The following is a 25906-nucleotide window of genomic DNA, read 5'->3' as shown; positions in this document are numbered from 1 at the left end:
AGGGTAAACAACTATATTGCTCTCACAGGGTAAAATGTGAAACACACTAGGGGGTCAGAGATGTGTTGTTGTTTTTTTTTAATGTTGATGGTCTTTTCTCATTACAGAAAAGACATTCATTCTTTGTATAAAAGTTGGAAAATAGACACAGAAAAAAGAAAAATCACCAATAAATTTATCATCAGATAATCATTTTAAACACTTGTTGCTTTAATTTTGGCTTAAAGTACTCGTGTGTGTGGTTCGACAGAATTTTACGCATTTGCACCTTTGCAACCACCACCTGTGCCAAAATGTAGAATATTCTTAACACCCCAGAAAACTTTCTTGGCCCTTTTTGTGGGTAAGTTCTGACTTCCGTTACTATGCTACTATAAACAAATAAACAAAGCTACCATCTATCTACTATTAATCATCTTTCTTCCTAGCTATTACTGAATTTCACCTACATGGAACCATATACTATGTATTTTTGTGACTGGCACCTTTCGTTCAACATTATATGTTTGGTATTTCATCACATCTTTACATGTGAAAAATTATTTTCCATCCTGTGTAAGAATCCATTGTGTGACTATGTCACAATTTTGTATCTAGTTGTGGTGAGTGTCCCAAACTCTGATGCCTTAATTTCTCGCACTCTTATGTCCTTCCAGAACCATCCAGATAGATCTACCCAATCTTACTGGAATCTGGGAAGCCATGCTGGGGCAGGCCCAGGCATCCTCAAGTGAGAGATACTGGAAGCTCTGGTGACCAGAAAGCACCTGGCTGGTGTCCCCAGCATGGAGTCTGGCTCTCGCCCATCACCTTTGCAGCTAACTCCTTCAGGGCACATTAGGGAGTCCCCACGCACCCCATGTCTCAATTTAGTATAGATGATTGTCCCCAAGGCTCAATCAAGGAAATCCAGTAGCAGGATGTGGATCTATCAGGATAATTCTGGAAAAAACAAAACAGTACAAGAAATTAGGACATCAGAGTTTGGGAGACTCAGCAATATTTTGGATGCAGAACTAGCATCAAAGTTAACCTTGTTAGAGAACAACAGTGAAAATGACAGATTTCTGTGCAGCAATGACAGGAATTCACATTTTTGAGCACCTCTTCAACAAAATCTGTTTCACATATATTTCTTCAATGAATCTTTCTGTAAAATTTATCAGGGCTCCTTGTTATCTGCACTTTCCTAAGTAGGGAAATTCAAAGAGATTAAGTACCTTGTCAAAGGTCACACAACATGGCATGTTTGTTGACCATGATGGGGCCCCAAAAAGAAGACCCCTGAACCCAACCACTGTCTGGTGAAACCACCTCCTGTAAACATATATCATACCTTGGATTTAGGGGATTGGTCCAGGTATGGGCTTTAAGACACACTTGGGTTTTGGAACCAGGGGAGACCTTGGGCTTGGCTCAAAAATATTTCCAGGAAGTCAGATATTTTTGTTCAGCACATGTTGCGGGGAAACCAAAGCTATTATTGAGAAAGGAAGTTGTTCAGCTTTCTCTATCATCAACAGTTTGTAGAGGGACCTGAACAAGGATGAGAGGACCTAACAGACAGACAGCACCTGTGCATGGGTCAGTTCTGTGGGGCTCCTGGTTTCTGCACAACAGAGGTGTACAATAGCCAAGGAAGGAAAGTAAGTGTATTAGGTCCTACTGAGATCTACAAGGGGAGGCATGGGGGAGTTACCTGGAACTCCCCAGAGACTGGGGCATGGACCCATAGCAATCACATGGACAACTGAGGTTTTCCACAACCTCAGTTTGAACACAAGGTTTCAGCTTGGATGCTAGGGTTAAGGCAAGAATTTGGAAAAGAGTTTAAGTCTCCATGTGACTTCTCTTACAGTGTTATGAATGAATATGAGAAGGCGAATCCTTCTCCCAGACCACAATGTCCTCTTTCTCAGTAGAGAAGTAAGAAGCTCCTTCCAGGGCACCTGGGAGGCAAAAAAAAAAAAAAAAAGGTGTTTAGGGATAAGTTTGATTCTGAGAACAAGTTGGCTGTTGAGATCCCAGGGAAGAGAAGATTAAAGAAAGGTTTTGGGGATTTGTGCCTAGAAAGATGTTCTAGAGGCCTTCCCACTGGAATGATCTAGGTTCTGTGACCCTAAGTGGGGTCTACATTCTGTAGAACCTGAATTCCTCAAGGAAAGGATGCTGTGGAATGCATGAAGTTCAGTAATGTCCCAAAGCAAGTTCTGGTTCCTCAGCCCATACATGCCAGCAGACAACACAGGACACTGGTTCTCAGCTGGGGCAACGTGGCTGTGTCCACACATGGACCGTTATAATAGTGTCTGGAGACATTTTTAGTTGTCACGACTGTGGAGGGGGTTCTACTGGCATCTAGTGGACAGAAGCCAGGGATGCTTGTCAACATCCTGCAATGCCCAGGATGGTGCTCCTGGGCACCCCCCCCCCCCACAGCAGAGAATCACTATCTAACCCTGTCAATAATGTTAAAGTTGAAAAAAAAAAAAACAAAACCTTGTCTAGGATGCAATGCTGGTCACCATTTCCAAAAACTAGCTGAAAAATGTGCCATGAACCCCTGGAAAATGTGTTATACCCTGAGATAAACTCATTTTTTACAGCAACAAAGCCATGTTTTATTAGACAGTGACTCTGTGTGTGTGTGTGTGTGTGTGTGTGTGTGTGTATACTAACATTTCCATGTACCCTCTGATATACAATATCAAATATTTCACATATCAGAATATACTAAGAAAAGTAGGTTTTGCCATTTCTCAAAACATATCCCTCATCTCTTTTCAGTTCTGCATTTCCCTCAAGAGTAAGTTCTATTGCGGAAGGCACCTGTTGGGATGAACGCTGCGTGTTGTATGGAAACCAATTTGACAATAAATTTCATATTAAAAAATAAAATAATTTTTTAAAAAAGAGTAAGTTCTGACTTCTGTCGCTATGTTACTACAGACAAATAAGCAAATTCACCATCTGTCTATCACTGGAATATAACGTGTTTGTCATGTTCATTTTGTCCCAGGATGAAGTGACCAAGTAACCCTAGCATCTCCCCTGAAGGGTCCAAACCATGCTTCAGAGATGGATATTTTTTGGAGGTTTAGCATTTAGATTTTGCTTTGTGCTTTCTTAGGTGCAGTGTCTTTGGCAAAGTCATTTCTCTTAAAGACTCATTTTCACTATTTTTAAAATCTGTCAGTGGTGTCTTCCAAAAGATGGGAGAGGCCCAGGACACTTGGTGTATTGAAAGGCAAGAGTGATGTATTACAGTTAAAATGAAGTGTACATGGTAGAGAATTTGATTTGGAATATTTGGCTTCCCATCCTTGAAGAATTAGTGATGCCAGGAGTCTACAGCTAACTACAGCTAGTCTACATCTAACTATCTATATACCCCACAATCTGTATCTAGATATATAGATAGATGGAGATATGGATATACAGATAAGTATAGGCATAGGAGTTTCTTTCTTTACAGATGATGAATAGCTCCTGAAAAGATTCCCCTACATGCTGGCATTGAGAAAATCCCAGTGCAAGAGGATACTCTCTTGCTAGTCAAGCCCAAGTGGATAAACTCAGTCCCTGAATTCCAGAGAAGGTACATGGGTCCATAACAGGCAAGGCCACATGGCTGTTGACTAATGGTCCAATGGAGAAGAACCTCTGTCTCTATGGCACCATCTTACGTTCTGCCCCAGAGCCTTCCACTTGGTTGTGGGATCTGGTTTGAATAAGGATTTGAGCCCATTAGACATTGGTCAAGGAAAACACTCACTTCTCATGGGAAACTTAAACAGGACGTTTGGTCTCCTTCAGACCCCACCCAAGAGCTATCCAGAGCTAAGTTCTTTAGGAAGGAACCATTACTTGTGAGGCAATAGATGTAGAAATTCTCTGACAAGGAACTCTTACCTCATACTTCCTGCTGATTTATCTTACTGTTTTATGAGGATCTGTCATTCTGCTAATGTGCCCCAACAAGAGACTAACTGGGCTGAGGTTCTGACAGAATCATGGCCCCCAGAGACACCATCCATCTCTGTCTCGGTGAGTCCTGTAATACAAGTGGGTCAGGGGGGGAAGATGTCCCAAAACTGTCCATGTCCTCTTACTATGAGGACTCAGTGACTTTAGTGGCTGCCAAGGAGATTCTGGCCTCCTTAGTAGAGAGTTGGGCCTTGTTCAGATGTCTGTAACTGCGTCTGCTCAAGTCCAAGTGGCTTGTGGGGCCTGTTCAACCCACATCATGCTGTCTAGAGATCCATGGCGGGTCCAGAGTTCCTATAGATGAGAGCCTTGTGGCCTGGAATCTAGGAGGTAAAACTAAAAGATGAACCTGAAAACTATCCTTTCTGTGGGGGGAAAAATTGACACCCTGCATGTCATTAGTCAGCATGAATTGGAACAAGGAATACTGTTGAAACTGGAAAACTGATCTTTTGTGAATCTCTCTCTTCCAGTGCTCTGTCTGAGCCAGAAGCTTTGGGCACAGGAAGGTAAGTGTTCCCCTAAATCTTTCCCAGACACCTTCTACTTTGGAACAGAAGGGTTGAAAAGACAGTCAAAAGCCCAAATGAATTCCAATCTTATTCCCCATTTAAGCCATCCCTGCTGTGCCCCCCTCTCCAGACCCCTCAAAAGCATCATACTCAGCCCTGGGTTTAGTGATTGCTTCCATGAGGCTGTCTACTCCATATCTAAGACATGTATTTCACTGAATGTTCACAACTGCAAGGGTGAGGAAGTTGGGAGCCATCAGTGATTGCCCAATATCTGTTCCTATGTCAGACCTACTTGTTTTCACAACCTGATTCTCTCCACTCTCTCCACTTTGCTTCACTCAGCAAGATGTTGCCTTAGTCCTTCCCTCCTGTGCAGTCTGTGTACTAGTATGAAGTAGCTCTCAATTACAACTGGATATTCAGTCACCTCTGTTACTGCCTTGGATGGAATCCCATGTCTATCCATGTCTTTTCTCTTCCAGTTCCTTCTAAAGACTGTAGTCTGAATTACTTGTGTGTTTAAAACACAAGTATGTTTACCACCTTCATAGAACCCATCAGGGGTCTAACTTCAGATAAACCTACTGACATGGCCATGGCCGTGGCTCCCTAGCTGTGCTGGGCTGCTTCTGCTCCCCCAAGCCCATTTTCCATTCTCCCACTGAGTCTCTGCTCCTCAGTCACTCTGACCTTGTTTTCATGTGTCCCATACTTATTTGTACTTTATTATCCAGGACCTTCTCCTGTTGTTCCTGTGATCCACAATGCTCCTAACCTGTCTGTCCACATCGCCTAGGCTACTCATCTTCTTGTATCAGCTGAACCCTCACATCTGTTATCAGATTTCCAAGATCTGTGTCTCTGTACTGCAGACTGTATGTCATGACCTGTGATTATATACTTGCCTATTTTTTTAATGTTTATTTTTGAGAGAGAAACAGAGCACAATGGGAGAGGAGCAGAGAGACAGGGAGACACAGAATCCGAAGCCTCCAGGCTCTGGGCTGTCAGCACAGAGCCTGACGCAGGGCTTGAACTCACAGACTGCGAGATCGTGACCTGAGCTGAAGTCAGACGCTCAACCAACTGAACCACCCAGGTGCCCCTACACGTGTCTATTTTTAAAAGTAGTACCTGACACTTCCCATATTATCATTCCCCTAAAGGTCTTAGCCAGGTTGTTTAGGTCAGGGTTTCTCAACCTCAGTCCTATTGACAGTTGGGAGCAGGTGTTGTTTGGAGGGAAGTCCTGTGCATTGTAAGATCCCTGGCCTTTACCCAGAAGATGCCAACAGTGCCTTCTGCCCCCACGTGACAACCAAAAATGTCCCTAGGCATTACCGAATTGTCCCCTGGGAGGCAAAATTGCCTCCTGTTGAGAACCACTGGTTTAGGTCATTATATTAAATAAGCATTGTATCTGCATTAATGGAGATATCCATGATCTCTTCATCTGTTTTGGAAGAACAAAAGCATGGAGGTATTGGTGAGTGAATACTATTAAATAAAAGGAAGTCCTGCAATTTTTGGGAAATACAGTCAACACCTTCCACAGCCACCTGTAGCAAGTTGGCCTTCCTTCACAGCAATCCTCATGAGAATGGCAAATTCCCTTTCTACCCCCCCACCCCCACCCCTCCTCACAGAGCTGCAGTTGAGCACACCACTATCAGGTCTAAAAGAGATGATACATCTTGATAAAGGAACCGGCAGGGTTGGAGTTGTTCATGAGGGTTGCCATGGCAACGGAACACCAAACAGACTTTGTGGCAGACTAGTGGTTGCTAAGGGCTGTGGGAAGGTAGAGTGGGGAGTGACCTCTTGGTGTATACAGGGTCTCCTTTGGGGTGATAAAAATGCAAGAAGATAGAGGTGATGATTGGACAACACTGTGAATGCACCAAATGCCACCGAATCATACACTTTAAAAATGGTTAATTGTATGTTATGTGAACTTCACCTCAAAAAGAAAATGAATACGTGAAAAGGAAGGGGTTCAGCTCCTCCAAAGGCTAAACATAGAATTATCATGTGATCTAGCAATTCCACTCCTACATATACAACCAAAGGAATTGAAAACAGGAACTTGAACAGAGATTTGTACACCAATGGTCACAGCAGCATTATTCACAATAGCAAAAGATAGAAACAATCCAAATATTCATTGGCATGAGTGGATAATCAAAATGTGGTCTACACATACAAGGGAATGTGACTTAGCCGTCAAAAAGAAGGGTATTCTGACACGTGGTACACATGCATGAACCTCGAAGATATTATGCTAAGTGCAATACACCAGACATGGAAAAACAAATACTGTATTTGATACGGGGTACCTTAAATGGGCAAATTCATAGACAGGAAGTAGATCAGATGTGGAAAGAGGAATGGGGAGTTATTGCCTAATAGTTACAGAGTTTCTGTTTGGAGTCATGAAAAAATTCTGAAAATAGAGGTAATGGTTGTGCAATATGATGAATGTAATTAATTCCATTGAACTGTACACTTAAAAAATGGTCGAGGGGCACCTGGGTGGCCCCAAGCATTGAGCAGCTGACTCGATTTCAGCTCAGGTCATGATCCCAGGGTCATGGGATTGAGCCCCGGGTTGGGCTCCATGATGAGCGTGAAGCCTCCTTGGGATTCTCTTTCTCTCTCCTTCTGCCCCTCTGCCCCACTCGTGCTCTCACTTTCTCTAAAATAAAAAAAAATAATTATTGAAATGGTGAATTTTATGTTATATATATTTTACTACAATTGAAATATACCAAAAAAAAAAAAAAAAAAAGAAAGAAAGAAAAGATTTTAAAAAGGAAGGAATCCTGGGTCTTTCAGACCTTAACTTATTTGCATTTCCCCCACAGAGAAGAAAAGCACTATAGTTTCTCCATGGCCGGCACCTAACTCTGGGCTCTATTTTCTTCCAGGGTATTTCCCCATTCCTATTATATCTGCCACACCTGGTTCTGTGATTCCCTGGAATGAGTCTGTGAAGATCCTGTGTTGGGGGACTCCTGAGTCTTACTTGTACCAACTGGAAATCCTGAGAAACCTCACATTTGAGGTGGTAGAGAAGAAATTGGGATTTCAGGAGAAGGCTGAATTCCTCATTAGCCACATGAATACCAACACTGCAGGGCGTTATCAGTGCCAATATAGGAAAGAGTACAAATTATCAGAGCACAGCAAAACCCTGGAGCTGGTGGTGACAGGTGAGGACACATCCAGCGTCTCCAGCCCTTGGGTGTTGTTTCTTTCTTATTCTTTCAAAGGCTTTACTTTTAGAACAGTTTGGGTTTACAGAAAAGTTGAGAAGATAAGACAAAGGCATTCCCATAGACCTGTCACCCACTCTCCCCTGCTGTTGACATCTTCCATTAGTACGGACTTTTCTTCCTATTAATGAACCAATATGGATAACTTAGCATGCACTGAAGTCCGCAGTTTATTTAGATTTCCTTAGCTTTTATCCAGAGTCCATCTGTCCCAGGATCCTATCCCACGCTGCATAGAGTTATCATGTCTGCTTAGGTTCCCCTTGGATGTGGAAGTTTTAAGGAGTGCCGGTCAGGTATTTTGTAGAATGTCCCAATATTGGAAGTTGTCTGGAAGTTGCTGGGGTCATTGGATCACTGTGAGGGAGACCACAGAAGCACAGTGACATTTTCATCACATCACACTGAGGGTACATACCATGCAAATGAATATGGCTGTTGATGCTGAGATTGAGCACCTGGCTGAGGTGGCATAGGCAGGTTTCTCTCCCAACCCTTTACATATGGAAGGAAATCACTATATGCAGCCTGTACCTGAGGCGGGTGAGGTAGTTATGCTCCCTATGCTCCCTGCATGAATCCAGCCCTTGGTTTTAAGCCCTCTCTCTCTTCAAGGTGGCTTGACCCTGTGCTTCTAGAAGCATCTTTTTTCTAGAAGAGTCCACCCTGAATTTCTACCTGCTGACATTCTTTTTACATAATGTTGACTCTCTCTGTCCCTGACATAGCTCCTCAAACTCTTTGGATACTATCCGCCCTTTTCCTTAACATGTGGCTTGTGATATTGTGATTTATAGTAAGAACTATATACATGGTCTTCATTCCTGTTCCTGGCACAGAGCTCCTAAATCCCTTGGAATTTCCTGAGTTATATGAATGACAAAGATGTTTTGCTATTCCTAACAACCCCCTTTTGACCACTCCTGAGGTTATGTCAAAGAGATAACTTTTGGACTACCTCCAAGGAAAGGAGAGGGGCTGGAGATTGAATCAATCACCAATGGCCAAAGGTTCAATCAATCATGCCTATGTAATGAAGCCTCCATAAGAACCCAAAAGGAGAGAATCCAGGTTGGTAAGCACAAGGAGGTACTGGTAGAGCAGGGCACAAGGATATGGCACCTGGGCCTTATTTATCTCTACCATTTGGCTGTCCCTGATTTCATCCTTTAGAATAAACCAGTGATCTAGTGGGTAAACTGATTTCCTGAGTCCTATAAGCCATTCTAGCAAATTAAGCGAACCCAAGGAAGGAGTTCTGGGAACTTCTGATTGATAGCCATTCCATCAGAAGCACAGGTGACAGCAAGGGCTTATGATTGGCATCTGAAGTGGGGGTAGTCTCATAGGACTGAGCTCTTAACCTATGGGATCTGACGTTATCTCTAGGGAGATAATGTCAGAATTAAGTTGAATTATGGGATGCCCAGCGGGTGTCTCAGAATTTCTTGGTGGTGTGGGGGAAAGCCCCACAGGTTGTAATTGGGAACAGAATCATGTGGGTCTTGTGGCTTTAGACACAAATCTCTATCTCTTGAAAATGGTATCTCACCCAAGTCTCACAGGCTGCTTGTTTGCTCAGCCCCATCTGCAATAATTTGGGACAGAGTATATGTCCTGGGGTAGGAAAATGGGAAGTTCCCAGCTCCCATTCCTTTGAATCAAGGAATATCAGCATCTTGCCTTCCCTTAGGATGGACCCAACATGAGTGTTGAGGATAAAGGGAAAAGGATGAAAAATCTTGCTAATAGCTCACTCTCTTTTCTTTAAGGCTTGTACAACAAACCGTCCCTCTCAGCAGTGCAGGGCATGGTGGTGATGCTGGGAGAGAATATTTCCCTGCAGTGCAGCTCAACAGACATCCCATTTGATAGATTTTCACTGACCAAAGAAGGAGGAGCCACCCTGTCACAGCACCAAAGTGGGGTACACCAAGGCAACTTTATTCTAGGCCCTGTGAACCACAACTTCTCAGGGAACTACAGGTGCTATGGTTGGTACAGTGGCAGCCCTTATGTGTGGTCAGCCCCCAGTGATGCCCTGGGGCTTGTGGTCACAGGTAGGTGCACCCCAGTCCAGCCCTGAATCCTCCTCTTGGGGCCTTGGCATTAGGCAGGAATATGGAAGGTACACTGAGAAAAAACAGTGGGGGTAGTAGAGGGCCATTAAGCAGAGGACTGTGAAGACAAAAAAGACTTTCATCCACACCCCATTCAACATTCACATCCTCTCCGAGAGTTCTGTAGACAGTGCCCTTTTAAAACGTGGTCTGGGGGCACTTGGGTGGCTCAGTCAGTTGAGCGTCTGACTTCGGCTCAGGTCATGATCTCACAGTTCATGAGTTTGAGCTCCGAGTCTGGCTCTGTGCTGACATCTCAGAGCCTGGAGCCTGCTAAGGATTCTGTGTCTCCCTCTCTCTCTTTCTGCCCCTCTCCCGCTCATGCCCCCCCCCCCTCTCTCTCTCAAAAATAAAAAAACATTAAAGAACAATTTAAAAAAAAAAAAACATGTGGTCTGTTGAGAATGGAGAGTCCAACGTTTAGAATCATGTTAAGGGGTGTGGTTGAGACATAGATCCCAGACACCACCTTAGACTGACCCACTTCTCTTTTTTCATATGCTTATCTGCATCTGGGAACCCTTAAACTGACCTTCAGTACTAGACTCCACTCTGAGTGATTGGCTAGAAACTCTAGCATAAGCCCAATTTTTATACTGTTTGCATCACTCAGCTCAGCGAGAGAAGACAAGTTCGAGCAAAAGAAAGTAACTGCTGACCGCTGAGTGGGGCAACCGCATTCATCTCCTGTGGCCACTTTGTCCGATCACTCCACAAGCTGAGCAGATACAGTAGTCATGGCTCTGTAAGATCATACAGGCTAGAGTGCTCTTTTCATTTAACAGTGCATGGATAGTTGGGCATCGATGGGGGAGGAGCGAATCTATTAGTCTTTTTCTTTAGAGCAGTCACCTTGTCTTGTTTTAAAAATCATCTGTCCCAGTGTCGGGATGATACTATCTTGTATTATCTTCTAATCTGAAAATCCAAATCCGTTTGAAATTAATTTCTGTATTTATTAATGTCTATTTATTTTTGAGAGAGGGAGAGGGAGAGCACGAGAGGGGGAGGGGCAGAGAGAGAAGGGGACAGAGGATTTGAAGCAGACCCTGCTCTGACAGCGGGGCTTGAACTCACGAACCATGAAATCATGACCTGAGCTAAAGTCGGACTTAACCTACTGAGCCACCCAGGTGCCCCTAATTTCTGTATTTTAACCAGAGAGAGTTACTACAATTTATGAGCATTGTAATCTCACAGTACTTTATTAATTGCTGGCACATAGGCCTATGAAGCCCATATAACAAATGAAGAAAATTTTTTTAAAGTTTCAGAGAACAGCAATGTCTAGTGAACAGTCACACAAGAGTGGAGATAAATTTTACCAAAGATTATCTGAAGACTTTCTCCTAGCTACTTCCCAGATACCAACCATACCATATCCTTTGTCACGCATGGAAGAGGAACACAAATTGTTATGTGGGGTGAGGAAAGTGTAGAGAAAATGTACTATTCTGAATATATGAATGTGTTGCAAGGCTGTGGGTTTTTAAATTTAATTTATTTATTTAAATTCAAGGTAGTTAACATACATTGTAGTCTTGGCTTCAGGAGTAGAACCCAATGATTCATCACTTACATATGATACCCAATACTCATCCCAACAAGCGTTCTCCTTAATGTCTATCACCCATTTGGCTCACCACCCCGCCCCACAACCTCCTCTCCAGCAACACTCAGGTTGTTCTCTGTATCTAAGAGTCTCTTATAGTTTGCCTCCTCTCTGTTTTTATCTTATTTTTCCTTTCCTTCCTATATGTTCATCTTTTGTGTTTCTTAAATTCCATATATGAATGAAATCATATGATATTTGTCTTTCTCTGATGGACTCATTTCGCTTAGCATAATACACTTTGGTTGGATCTATGTTGTTGCAAATGGCAAGATTTCATTCTTTTTTATCACTGAGTAATATTCTATTGTATATATATACCACATCTTTGTATCCATTCACCAGTCAATGGGCATTTGGGCTCTTTCCATACTTTGGCTATTATTGATTGTGCTTCTATAAACATTGGGGTGCGTGTAGGGGATATAGCTCAGGAGCAGAACATTTGACTGCAAGGCTTTGACTAGACTTTGAGGGAAATTAGTACATGAAGAGGGATTCAAGAGCCAACACAACATCCCCATAATCACCTCCTTTCCTGTTCACAAGATGCCCCTTGGATCCAGGCTCACAGACTAAGTATGGCACTCGTGAATGCATGAGCTTATTGAGGGTGGGGGGTTAGTGGAAGTACAAATAGGGAAATGAGCTCCTTTTCAGGGCTCTGTGTTGGGATGAAACGGAACATGACCAATGATTGCCCATCTCCTTTGAATTATGTCCACAGATATAATGAACCAAGATTACACAATGGAGAATTTGATCCGAATGGGCGTGGCAGGACTGGTCCTTGTGGCTCTCTTGGCCATAGTCATTGGAAATTGGCACAGCCATAAGGTTCCAAACAAGGAAGACTGGCCAGATTTTCCTGAACTGAGCCGGAGTCAACACAAATGTCAGACTGGACCTTTGGACAAAGCCTTAAGAGACACCAGGTAGCCACCTGTCATTGAAAGAGAAATGAGTCAGCACTTGTGGAGCCCTACAGAACTACTGGGAGAACATAAGGGAGAAAGAGGCACTGACAGTTTTGGATCCATTTTCAAACCAATCCAATCATATTTTCTTATATGTATCTAATACAGTTGTACACCACTTTTCTAGATTTGGTGATAAAATCTTCGGTACAGTCTTGTCTGTGATAAAAATTATTCAAAGTATTCCTAGTTCTCAATCCTGACTTTTTTTCCAGCCTCTACAGAAGGTCTGGCTCAAGACTTTAATCTGTCTTGAATTTATCAGCCAAACCAGGTACCCTTACATCCTCCTAGGTAAGACCTTAACATTCAGAATGCCATTAATTATTAATACCACCAATTAATTATTAATACTGTCCATTCAACATACCATATTTCTCATGACATGAGTGCTTCTAGTTTTCCCTACGATGACATTTGCGTATTAACATATGCTTTCCCTGTTGTTAAAAAGACTTTCCTGTTCTTATGAAACTAACATTTCAAGATGTCTCATGCCTCCAATGCAAAGTTGATAGACTTGTGAAAACAGCCCCAACAAGCATCTCCTCTGGGTTATCTCAGTCCTTTGAGCTGCTTAGTCTATCGAATCATCTCTTTGTAGTATCTATCGTGAGGTATGCAAAACATAAAATACTGGAAATATTTATTGAGATTATGAACAAATAAGTTGATGAAGGACATGTTAGATATTGGGCTAGATAAAACCATGAGGAAGTGCCGCAGTTTCAGAGGAAGGCTAATCAGAGACTTTACATCAGAGCCAGGATTTGGACCTGAGAGATGCAATGAGATTTGATTCCACAGAGAGATAGGATCAACCTCACACACTTGGTTGTGTCCACACCAGGGCCTTGCGTGGAAAAGCATACTGTAAACCTGGGAATAAAAAGACCCTCCCCTCCTAGAAAAAGACTACGTTGTCTGGTAGCCATGATGACAAAAAGCCGCCGGAACCAGTTTTTCACCCATCAGCAATGACCACTCCCCTCCATGAAAAACGCCCTGGTGATTCAACCAATCAGCTCCTTGCTTCTAAATGTCAGCCAATCAGAAACGGATTTACTTCAGTAACTGCACCTGTGAGTGACAGCCAACCCTTCAGAAGGGAAACAAAAATAATATAAAAACGGGGGGGGGGGGGGGGGAGGGGGACAAAACATAAGAGACTCTTAAATACAGAGAACAAAGAGTTACTGGAGGGATTGTCGGAGCAGGGATGGGCTAAATAAGTAAGGGGCATTAGGGAATCTACTCCTGAAATCATTGTTTCACTACATGCTAACTAATTTGGATGTAAATTTTAAAAAATAAAAAATAAAATAAAATAAAGTCCCCCTTCAATAAACATCTTTTACAGATGATGCCAATCCACAAGAGGCCCTGAGAATCCATATTTCCCAAAAACCCTGTAGGCTCTGCTCAGAGACTCAGAAGCATCATGTCTAGCCAGCATAACTCCCTTAACAGAGTAAAAATAAATTCTGCTTTGCCTTTTTTATTCCAGGCACTGAATGGTGGGTGCATTTACCTTTGATACTTCATATATTGGGCTGATTTAGGTTAAATGGAAGGCGTGGCTTGGGGAAAAGAGTGTGAGGACTTATATTCCATGACCTTCACCTCTATGTTGGGCTTTTTGTTAGTCATTTCATTTACAAAAGCTTACTACAGCCCTGTGAATTTTATTTTAATCAATCCATGTGTCACGTGAACAAACAGAGGCTTAGAAATGATATGATTTGAAGGGCGCCTGGCCGGCTCAGCAGTGGAGTGTGCAACACTTGATCTCAGGGTTGTGAGTTTGAGCCCCATATTGGGTGTAGAGATTACTTAAAAATGAAACGTACTGCACACTACTGAACTGTATACTTAGACTTGGTGAAGATGGTGAATTTCATGTTATGTATTTTTTTTTGCTACAATAAAAAAGTAGTTAAAATGGTAAAATTTGGTTATGTATATTTTACCACAATTTGCAAAAAGTTGACCCATAAATGACCAGCAATAAAATATTGCAAACTTCGTGAAGAAACAAAGAACCCTCAACATATAAGGGGAGAACTAGCACGCCAAAACACTTGAGATATAGAACTGTCATTATGCATGTGTAAATTATTAAAATAGTAAGTAGAGAGGAAACCCATCAGGAAACTGAGGCTAGACCCATTCTCTAAAGTCCAGATCCCACCCCAACTAGGGCCATGCCATGGAGATGTTAGCCTGATCCTCTCTGGTGCCAGCAGGTTGACTTCAATCCCAGGGAGTTCCCACCAACTTTGAAAATAATTTCAAAGGAACATGTTGTCAGGCAACCAGCCTCTTGAAGAGAATCTAGAAATCTCTGAAGCAAGGGGTAGCAGAACTTTCACAATTCCAAGAGAACTACTTCTCTACCCCTGGTCACTTTGTCCCCAAAGGATGACCACCTCTTTCCTGACGCAGGGACCCATTCATCAGGAGCCTTACCTTCATGCTATGGATGGACTTTAGGCTGACAATGATGAGCAAATTAAGATGTATCATGGAAGAGAGGTGAGACAAGATGCCCTCTTGGCCTAGAGACATCTTTGTCATCTACAGATGAGCCTGCCTCATTGTCTCCTGTGGGCTAGCAACCACTGCCCTCCCTCTCCCATGCTTTGGTATCTAAACGTTTCCACAAGCCAAGAGTGACTTAAAAACAAAAAACCCATAGCACATAGCCAGGTTTCTCATATGCATAGGCTGTGTCCTCTCTCTAGAAATGTGGTCAATGTAAACATTCCGGTAGGTGGCCCTTGGTCCCCACCCACGGCTTCTTCTGCACTCATTCTTCCTGTAAGTCTATCGAGGCTAAGTTCCCTAAATGATGCAACACAGGAAGTCAGCTGGAAGAAGCCCCCAACTGTGTCCTTGGCGAATCCTCTATGGGAAGACAAGACAGTGGCAATCCAGTACATGACCTTTTCACAGGGAGAGGAGAGCTACCGATTGTAGGTCAGAATCTGCCCAAGAATGGATGTGCGAGCTATCATCTCAATCAACAGTGATCATCTCGCTTGATCTTTTCTTTACCCAAGAGAAAGATGTCATAGGCACACAAGGACAGTGCCTTTCCTCCAAACGTTATAAGGATATTTTGGTGGAGACCATCTAGACAGGGGAGCATGGGTGAACGTCGGCTGGCTAGAGAAGAGGGGTCCTGGAATTTGGAGCTGAGGACTGGAGGCCACAGAAAAGAATGGAATAGAAATCCTGTCATTGGCAACCACAGGAATGAACCCAGAGGACACCATGCTAAGTGAGATAAGTCAGACACACAAGGGCAAACACTACTGACACCACTTATATGAGGGCGAAACTGTCCTACATTTTGACTTAGGTGTCGGTTACATGACGGTATACGTTTATCACAACTCATACAGAACTGAACAGGAAAAGAGTGGATTTTGCTATATATAAATAAGAAAGTGAATGGAATATGTTCAACCACAAAATCAAGAAATAAGAACAAAAGATACCAGATTGAGAGAGATCTCCTCATAGAACGTAAGGCACGACATAAATTGGCATAACATTTCATTTTCGAACATCGTTTAGACCTTTGGAGGGAAAAATATGAACACATTTTGAATTTCAAAACATGTTAAAATGTTAAATATTTTAATATTTAATTTCTGCTTTATAACAGACTAAAGGAATATACTTATGTAAAAAACAGGACATTTTCATTTAAAAAACAGCATTTTGTTGAAACATCGTAATGAAACTTTGGAGAAGATAGTGTTATCATTCCATTCTGATGACACCAATGAACTTTCCCAAGCACATGCACAACAAACAGAGGGGAGCCAAGGCTAAGCACATATTTAAAAAAACTTTCTTTTAATGTTGATTTATTTTTGAGAGACAGACAGACAGACAGACAGAGCATGAGCGGGGGCAGAGCAGAGAGAGAGAGGGAGACACAGAATCTGAAGTAGGCTCCAGGCTCTGAGCTGTCAGCACAGAGCCCGACGTAGGGCTAGAACCCACGGACTGTGACATCATGACCTGAGCCAAAGTTGGACACTCAACCGACTGAGCCACCCAGGTGCCCCTAAACACATATTTTTTAAATGATTCTAAGGTTTCTTCTCTGTACATCGTCTTCTGCCTTCCCTGGGTGTAATGTCCACATTTCAGATTTTAGAAGTGGGCCCTGAAACGAATGAGTTTCAGGTGGGGCACACAACTGTCAGAGGATCTGGTTAGACCACAGATATGATCAGACGTGTCTTTATACCTCATGGTCAGAGGTAGAGGGAAAACCGTGAACCTTCTCTTGTTTAAAAAAAAAAAAAGGTCAGGTGAAAGCCCCATGGCAATTAGTGCTAGGCTTTACCCACCACATCCTGTGGCATCTTCCTGGCCTGCTGGCCTGCTGGCCTCCATCTCCACATTCGCCTGGAAGAATCTAGGCTATGACCTCCACATTCACTGCCTTGCTCTGCCTTGGTGAGTTCTCTCCTGAGAGGGAGACACAATCCTGGGGTCTGGACATGGGTGGGGTGGCATGGCTCACTGTTCCTGTCTTCCAGGGCTGTATCTGAGCCAGACCATCGGCGCCCAGACACGTGAGTCCCTCCGTCAGAGCCCCAGGGTCTCTTTTCTGGGCTCAGGCTAAGTATCCACCTACAAGCAACCGGAGGAGGGGACAGGGGCTCTGGTTTGCTAGGAAGGCTTGAGGCCAGCAACCGGGTGGAAATGTGGGTGGGAAGGGGCTTTATATAGAACTCCTGCCTCTGATTCCCTTACAGAGATTCTCTCAAAACCCATCATCTGGGCCAAGCCCGATTTCATGATTCCGAAGGGAAGGCCAGCAAAGATCTTATGCCGGGGGATTCCTGAGGCCACTGAGTACCAGCTGTATTTCGAGGGACGCCTCTCTGCCTGGCAGAGCCCAAGACAGCCTGGAATAAGGAACATAGTCTCATTCCCCATCTCAGCCATGACCCTGCTCACTGCAGGGCAATACAGGTGCATTTACCGAAGCGGGGAGCTCTGGTCAAATCCTAGTGACCCTCTGGACCTGGTGGTAACAGGTAAATGTCCCATCCTCTATCTGTGGTCATCCCCCAAGCCTGAATCCTGGGGAGGGTCATCATTTATTAATCTCCTTTAGTGTCATCCAAACCTCACTCCTTGGTTATCTGTGGTCTAGGAGCGGATTTGTCATAGGTCAGGCTCTCCAGGTGAGATGTTCTGAGATGGATGTATGCATGTATCTGGGGAGTATCCTCAAAAGTGACCCCTGTGATGAAAAGTGAGGGAAACAGGCTGGACAGGAGGCGAAGGTGGGCCCTGGGGTGGTTTCACCCGACATCTCAGCCAAACCAATGTGGAACTCCGGACCCGGGATGGCCCTTCCTAGCAGTCTCGAACTGAGGCTAGGGGCTCTGTACCCACCAGGGTCAACCAGGGAGTGGATGAGAACCCCTCCTATGGGGGTTCCATGCAAACATCTGCTTTTGTGGCACTTGATTTCTAGCGGGAGAAGACAGACCATGAGTCAAGTTTAGGGTAAATCTATCAATTATAAGCACATGAGGAGGAAATAACGGTATGGAAAAAGACCAGATAGAACGGAGTTGGGAGGGAAGGCTGTCTCAGTTAAGGAAGCTGAGGGATGCCATTCTCCCACTTAAGCAGGTATCAGAATCCCTTGGAGGGTTCGTGATAACACAGACGGCTTTAGTGCACCCATGTGCACCAAAGCCCTATTCACAGTGGCCAAAAGGTAGCAACAACCCCAGTGTCTATTGACCAAGGAACAGATAAACAAATTGTGGTCTATACACACAACGGAATATTGTTTGGCCTTAAAAAGGAAGGAAATTCTGACACCTGCTACAATATGGATGAACCTTGAGGATATTACGCTCGGTGAGATAAGACAGTCACACACGGACAAATACTGTCTGGTTCCACTTCCGTATAGGACCCAGGATGGTCAAATACATAGAGACAGAAAGCAGAATGGTGGCTGTCAGGGGCTGGGGGACGGGGATGGGGAGATGGTATTTAATAACGGGGACAGAGTTTCAGATTTGCAAGATGAAAAGATTTCTGAAGACCGATGGTGAGGATGCCTACACAAAGCAATGTGAATGTGCTTAGTGCCACTGAACTGTACCCTTAAAAATGGTTAAGATGTGGGGAGGGGCGCCTAGGTGGCTCAATCGGTTAAGTGTCCGACTTCGACTCAGGTCATGATCTCATGGTTCGTGGGTTCTAAGCCCTGCACGGAGCTCTGTGCTGACAGCTCAGAGCCTGGAGCCTGTTTCGGATTCTGTGTCTCTCTTGCTCTCTGTCCCTCCTCTGCTTGCACTCTGCCACTTTGTCTCTCAAAAATAAATAAGTATCAAAAAAAATTTTTTTTAATGGTTAAGGTGGTAAATGCTATGTTATGTGTATTTTATAACAACTGAAAACAATAATAGTTTTTAAAAACAAAGATGGCTGCCCTACCCCTGAGTTTCTGATGCAGCGGGTCTGGGGTGGAGCCTGGTAATCTGCATTTCCAAAAAAAAAAAAAGCTTCCAGGCGATGCTGATGTCACTGGACCCGAGGATCTCTAACTCAGAACCACTGATGTGGGGCAATTCCCAGAGAGAGATTCATATTAATGCTCCTGAAAGTTGGAGGAGGGAGTGTCTCAGTCTTGAAGGGAGACATCGGGGAGGGTGTGTCCATGACCAAAACAGAAGAGAGAGAGATTGCGGCGAGTGACGTCCCAGTCTTAAGGCGAAGGGGGGATGGGAGATATGGGAAGCAGGATAATGACTTTTAACCTACCTGTCTCCTTCTCCCACAGAAATGTATGACACACCCACCCTCTCTGTTCATCCCAGGCCTGAGGTGAGCTCAGGAGACAATGTGACCTTCTATTGCCGTCTAGAGACTGCAACAAACATGTTCTTTCTGCTCAAGGAGGGAAGATCCAGCCGCCCACAGCCCAGATACGGGAACACCCAGGTGGGGTTCCCCGTGGGCCCTGTGAGCACAGCCCACAGAGGGACATACAGATGCTTTGGCTCTTATAACAACCACGCCTGGTCTTTCCCCAGTGAGCCTGTGAAGCTCCTGGTCACAGGTGAGGAAGCTCTCAAATTTCCCCCATGTGCTCTTTGGAACCCCGAGTGAACCCCAACCAGAGACGAGGAAGGCAGCTAAGGGACAGGTGGGAAGATTGAGTGTCCTCCCACCAATGCCTTCATCCACATGCATTTTCCAGAGGCTCTGTCGATTGTTCCTGAGGAAGAAGGCCAGAGGGATGGGGGGAGGGTACGAGACCAGGTGGGAAGGCCAGAGGAAACCCCAAACCCTTACTTGCTTTCTTCATTTCCGTTACCAGAAGATGCTGGGGACACCAGCCTTGCACCCACAGAACACACCTCTTTTTCTGGTAAGTAACAAGTACTTGTAAACTTGGAGGAGGGGGGCGCCTGAGTGGCTCAGTCAGTTGAGCGTCTGACTTCGGCTCAGGTCATGATCTCACGGTCCGTGAGTTGGAGCCCCGAGTCGGGCTCTGTGCTGACAGCTCGGAGTCTGGAGCCTGCTTCAGATTCTGTGTCTCCCTCTCTCTGCCCCTTTCCCATTCCTGCTCTGTCTCTCTCTGTCTCTCAAAAAATGAATGAACGTTAAAAAAAAATGTAAACTTGGAGGAGGGATCAAAGCCTCCCAGTGACAGCACAAACATGGCATTCACCCAAAATATCCATTGACTGCATAGCACTTGCCGTGACCTGCAGCACCAGCGGTCGAGCAGACGAGCGTCCTTGCTTTCATCCCAGCGGGAGACAGACCATAAGTCAAAGTCAGATAAAGAAGCCAATCACATAGCACATGAGGAGCAAACAGTGGTGTGGACGACAGACAAAGAACAAATGGGGTTATAGTGACTTGGGGGGCGGGGGTGGGTAGATGGCAATATTGAATAGAGTTGTCTGAATCAGCCTCACAGAGCAAATATCTGAGAGAGCTGAGGGCATTGATCTTGTGGCTATGCAGAGAAAGAACATTCCGGAGAGAGGGATCAGCCACTGTGTTTGCCCCAAGACAGTGAGATGGCCAGTGGGATGAGGAACGAGAAGCCATGTTGATCGACTTAATGAGGGAACTGAGGCTCAGACATAAGACATGCCTCGCTCAAAGTCCTGGGGCTGAATTCCCCCCTCAGGGTTCACCTGCCCCTTGGCTCTTCCTCTCTACCTGCCAGATGAATCCACAAGGACCAGAAGCATGAGGTGGGGACCTAGAAAGGCTGCAGAGGGCCATGGGGTCCTTCTGAGGGCAGGAGAGGCTGGGACTGAAGGGGTCAGTACCATCTCTCTCTTGCCCCCCTTCTTCACTCTCCTTGTCATCCGCAGACTCTTGGGACCCCCATCTGCTAACCACGAACACAGCAGTCCAGCAAGGTAGGCAAGCAGAGGGGGGCTGCAGGCTGTGAAAGAGTGTGCTCTGGAAAGGACATGAGGGACAGAGATGAGGTGAGGCGGTGTTTGACAGTGTCCACTCTGTTTTTCTGCCCCCAGACCCTGCCCTCTGGAATCACACTGCCCAGAATCTCCTTCGGATGGGTCTGGCTTTCCTGGTCCTGGTGGTTATTGGGTACCTCCTGACTGAAGGCTGGCTTTGCAGGAAGAGAATACAACAGGAACTTCAAGGAACAGGGCTTCAAGTCAGGAACACAGGAGAAGGTTCAGAACACAGTGACTGCTGGGCAAATGACCAAGGGATGGGCTGGCCACAGGTAGAGCTGAAAGCTGACCTTGACCTTGGGCTGTGTGAGCTCTGTGTTGTGCCCGGGGAGGGGGGTTCACCGCAAGACAGCTGCGTTGGGTTCGGAGAAACTTCCTGGGGGAGGCGGGAGGCAGATGTTAAATTTCTCCCGCAGACAGACTGCACTGTCTCTTCTGGGCTCTAAGCATTTTTGTGCCTGCCTAATGCAAAGCAAAGTTTTAACCTCGCTGGCCTTCCCCAAAAATATCTCCTTCATTAACAGCATGGCCACGGAGTATTTCTTTCCTACTTTGGCCTTTATCCATATTTCTTCTTTCCTTTGCCGCAACATGTCATTGAAGACATTTAACAACCAGTACAGAATAAGCATTTATGAGCTGGACCAGGAGCCAGAGAGGCAACTGCTGGCCGACAGAGATGTGGGCTGTGAACAAATGGTCCAGCCATCTGAGTGTGTATCCTGGCTGGGTGTCAGCCTTGCCCCAACTCCTCTGCCCCTATGCCACCACAAGGTTCTGTCTTCTTCACTTCTTTATCCATACTTTGCCTTGTTCCTCAGGACTCCTCCAGAAAAGTCCCCCAAACCCTCCAGTTTGACTTAAGATATCTCTCCCATGCCCCAAAGCACCTATTTTTATCTAGAACAGCACTGAGACTGTCACAGTGCATACGTATCCATTTTCCTGTCTCTACACTCAACTTGCATGAATTAAGTCCGTGTCAGGTATGACGGCTGTGCTCACAGCTCCCGCACAAAGACAGTTCTCAGGAAATATGCGTCAGATCAATGGATATATAAATGAGGCTATGGCACAAGCTCAGAACTTGAGATTCCTGATTACGGTCCTTGAAATGTTGTCCAGACCCTTTGTTCCTTGAGAATTTCTACTTGACCAACCCATTAATATAAACATTTTATGGGTCCCTGTCCCCCTCAAGATTCTGACACCTCACATGGGTCAAATCCATTCTCTAAATCTTGAGTTTTCTGTTATATATCAGAGAACTTTACTTCCAACCTCAAAAGGGTAACATGCATATTTAATGAGATAAAGAATATCAAGAAATCCATCATGGGCTCTGAAACATGTAAGTTAACTCAACATGTGGTAACCCTTATCATTCCCAACTACAGGAGTTGAAAATAGCACCAACTGCTATTTCACTACCAGTGGACAAATATTGAATGTTCTTTATTTTTGTTGTTGTTCCTCATCTGCTGGGTGTGAAGGTCCAAGAATTTCTGTTGATGCTGAATCATAGACTTCATCCCAAGACGTGATGGATTTGAGTGGAGTATGTTTGTGATAGTCCAAATATTTCATATTCTGATGGCAGGAAACCTACAATTTCAAGGGGGGGTGTCATGTGTCAGGTGGAAGAATTTTGGGTCTCCAGATATAAATGCAGGGGCTTGAGAGCCTCCTTAGAGGAATGGAGGGCTCTCTTCCACACAAGGCTGTTCTCCCCACTGCTCCAAGGCAAAATCTTCCAAAACTGGTGAACAGCACAAAGCCAAATGGCTAAGTAGAGCATTACTCTTTTTGAAATGTTAAACCTGGTTTGTGCTCCAGACAGAAAAACAAAGCACAAGGAGGAAGGGACAGAGGGAAAGGGGATGTAGTACTGGTGAATTGTGTGTTATGAGGTTTATTGGAAACACTCAAAAACATTTCCATTTATTTCTCAATGGTTAGAGCCTAATAGCTTGCATCCACTTGGGTGCAAGGGAGGTTGGGAAAGATAACCTTTATTCCAGGTGTCTCTATGACAAGATAAATGCTGGTATTTCTGTGGAGTGAGGAGGCATGTGACAGAGCTGTGACAGGCACCTACAGTCTCTGTTACAAGACCCTACTGTGTGCCGGGCACCGATGAAGGGACCACACATCAAAGCAAACATCCTTGTGAGAAGAGAATTGATTGTCCACAGGTGCTAGATTTTTTTTTTTAATTTTTTTTTCAACGTTTATTTATTTTTGGGACAGAGAGAGACAGAGCATGAATGGGGGAGGGGCAGAGAGAGAGGGAGACACAGAATCGGAAACAGGCTCCAGGCTCTGAGCCATCAGCCCAGAGCCTGACGCGGGGCTTGAACTCACGGACCGCGAGATCGTGACCTGGCTGAAGTCGGACGCTTGACCGACTGCACCACCCAGGCGCCCCCACAGGTGCTAGATCTTAAAGAAAGTGAGTCAGTGCAGTGAAAGGGGATATGAAGAAATACGGGATGCCAATGGCGCCTCTTTCTGTGCAGAATTCCAAGACCTAGAGGGGTCCCTGGGTGGCTCAGATGGTTAAGCATCTGACTTCAGCTCAGGTCATGATCTCACGGTTCATGGATTCAAGCCTCGTATCAGGCTCCATGCTGGCAGTGTAGAGCCTGCTTGGGATTCTCTCTCTCTCTCTCTCTCTCTCTCTCTCTCTCTCTCTCCCTTTGTTTCTGGCCCTCAGCCAGTCGCACTTTCAATCAATCCATCAATCAATAAGTAAATAAATTCAATGACATAGAGACATTGAACAAGGTGTATAGATGAGGAAAGGATTATGCAGGAGAAAACAAAACCACGGAGAAACAGACAACAGAAAAGTTGAGAATATCACCTCTTTCTGGGCTTGACAACCAGGAAGATGACTAAAACAAATCCTGGTAACCCAGAGGGAGGCCCAGCGATGGGTGATGGGTACTGGTCCTAAGATGGTTAATATTTGGCACTTTTGGTATTTCTTGGGATGGCCTAGGTTATTCTGGGCCCTTTAGGTTCCAATATTAACTTTAGGATGCCAGCTTTCACAAAAGACCAGCCCGGGGTTGTGCGTGAGATTGTACTAAAGCTACAGATCAATTTAGGGAGAATTATCATCTCTTCAGTCTTCCAATCCGTGCAAGCCCGAACCCTAAATGTGTTCTATTTTGCCCTGTACTTACAGGTTCCCTGATTTCTCTAAATAATATCGTGTAGTCCTCTAGGTACAGAATGTGTGCACGTCTTCTGTTAGATATCCACCAGATTATGTGCTTGGCTATATCACCCCCAGATCCCCTAGTTACATGACTTTTATTTTGTAAGTGGTATAATTCTTTAAATAATCTTGCCAACATTGCTGCTGGTACTATAATATTTCATGAAAACACAGGTGCTTCTTCCTTTTTCTTGTCTTTCATATGTATCATATTTTGCTATAGAATGTTTTAGTGTTGCTATCTTTAGTATCTGGAAGAAAACATATTTAAAGGATGATATTGGGGCGCCTGGGTGGCGCAGTCGGTTAAGCGTCCGACTTCAGCCAGGTCACGATCTCGCGGTCCGTGAGTTCGAGCCCCGCGTCGGGCTCTGGGCTGATGGCTCAGAGCCTGGAGCCTGTTTCCGATTCTGTGTCTCCCTCTCTCTCTGCCCCTCCCCCGTTCATGCTCTGTCTCTCTCTGTCCCAAAAATAAATAAACGTTGAAAAAAAAATTATAAAGGATGATATGATGAGTAAATGTGTTAAAAGCTTAAATAAATAAATAACTAAATAGCAATAGCACTGTTAGGAATTTACCCAAGGGATACAGGAGTGCTGATGCGTAGGGGCACTTGTACCCCAATGTTTATAGCGGCACTCTCAACAATAGCCAAATTATGGAAAGAGCCTAAATGTCCATTAACTGACGAATGGATAAAGAAGATGTGGCTTGTATATACAATGGAATACTACTTGGCAATGAGAAAGAATGAAATCTGGCCATTTGCAGCAACGTGGATGGAACTGGAGAGTGTTATGCTAAGTGAAATAAGTCAGGGGGAGAAAGACACATACCGTATGTTTTCACTCATACGTGGATCCTGAGAAACTTAACAGAAGACCATGGGGGAGGGGAAGGAGGGAAGAAACAGTTACAGAGAGGGAAGGAGGCAAACCATAAGAGACTCTTAAAAACTGAGAACAAACTGAGGGCTGATGGGGGGTGGGGGAGAGGGAAAAGTGGGTGATGGGCATTGAGGAGGTCACCTGTTGGCATGAGCACTGGGTGTTGTATGGAAACCTATATGACAATAAATTATATTTTAAAAGATGGGGAACGATGAAAAAAATAAATTAATAAAACCTGTGTTCCTAAGCCAAGCTATGTCCGCCCTGTTTCCACCTTCCATTTGCCAAGAGGAAAAACAGTATCTCCTTGTTAGCGATGTCATCAGGACGTGGTGCCACCCTAGGGATACGTCAGTCCCCCCGGGGCCCAACTATTCCAACCCTGAGTTAGGAATGAGAGCTCAAGCTTCAGAACACAGACGGTTACGTGGGGAAGCGCCCACCCCCTCTACTCTTACTGGCCCGTGGCTCTAAAGACCAGCGCTCCGCTTAGCCTCTCGCACGCACTCAGGTGTCAACCCTCTGAGATCTGGTTTCTCCAGCCCCACACTTCCGCTGAAGCTGTTGTTGTGAAGAAAAAACCAAAAACGCTCTTGGGCCTTCTGGAACTTGCGGTGGATGCCTCTCAGCTCACCTTTGCTCCTCTGCCAGTCGTATGACCACTTCCTCCTTGAAACAGTCACTTCACTGACCTCTTCTGCTCATTATTCTGACCGTCCGACACCATCGTGTTTACAGGATCTCCACCCCCAGGGCTTGTGGGTTCCACGGCAGACCCGCCTTTCTCTGGACACAAGTA

General features: G+C 44.8%; 2 protein-coding genes and 1 long non-coding RNA gene across 3 annotated transcripts; 2 read left to right on the top strand and 1 right to left on the bottom strand.

Annotated features, from left to right (window-relative positions):
* Nucleotides 1–76: 76 nt before the first annotated feature.
* LOC123382256 lies at nt 77–6242 on the bottom strand. Its single transcript, XR_006590354.1, has 3 exons — nt 6147–6242; nt 1857–1949; nt 77–942 (listed from the first exon to the last, which is right to left on the bottom strand). It is a non-coding gene; the product is annotated as an uncharacterized LOC123382256 (long non-coding RNA).
* FCAR (Fc alpha receptor) lies at nt 2425–13615 on the top strand. Its single transcript, XM_023246048.2, has 6 exons — nt 2425–4047; nt 4461–4496; nt 7430–7714; nt 9550–9837; nt 12237–12444; nt 13337–13615. The coding sequence occupies exons 1-6, from the start codon at nt 4014–4016 to the stop codon at nt 13392–13394; spliced, it is 909 nt and encodes a 302-aa protein (XP_023101816.1). The 5' UTR covers nt 2425–4013; the 3' UTR covers nt 13395–13615.
* A 2886-nt stretch (nt 13616–16501) lies between these two features.
* Nucleotides 16502–21363, top strand: LOC101094307 (natural cytotoxicity triggering receptor 1). Its single transcript, XM_023246047.2, is given in 8 exon segments — nt 16502–16965; nt 17049–17084; nt 17268–17552; nt 19325–19603; nt 19865–19915; nt 20880–20927; nt 21045–21161; nt 21164–21363. Coding segments are annotated over 8 exon segments (912 nt in total). The 5' UTR covers nt 16502–16931; the 3' UTR covers nt 21226–21363.
* The last annotated feature ends 4543 nt before the right edge of the window (nt 21364–25906 follow it).

This window comes from Felis catus, chromosome E2, assembly GCF_018350175.1.
Source record: "Felis catus isolate Fca126 chromosome E2, F.catus_Fca126_mat1.0, whole genome shotgun sequence".
Taxonomy (NCBI): Eukaryota; Metazoa; Chordata; class Mammalia; order Carnivora; family Felidae; genus Felis; species Felis catus.
This window is presented reverse-complemented; position numbering and strand designations above follow the sequence as displayed.

Coding starts and splice junctions, on each gene's coding strand:
- FCAR (XM_023246048.2), top strand. CDS start 4,014: ATGGCCCCCAGAGACACCATCCATCTCTGTCTCG. Junction 7,715..9,549: donor CCTGGAGCTGGTGGTGACAG/GTGAGGACACAT, acceptor CTTTTCTTTAAG/GCTTGTACAACAAACCGTCC. Junction 12,445..13,336: donor AAAGCCTTAAGAGACACCAG/GTAGCCACCTGT, acceptor TGTCCACACCAG/GGCCTTGCGTGGAAAAGCAT.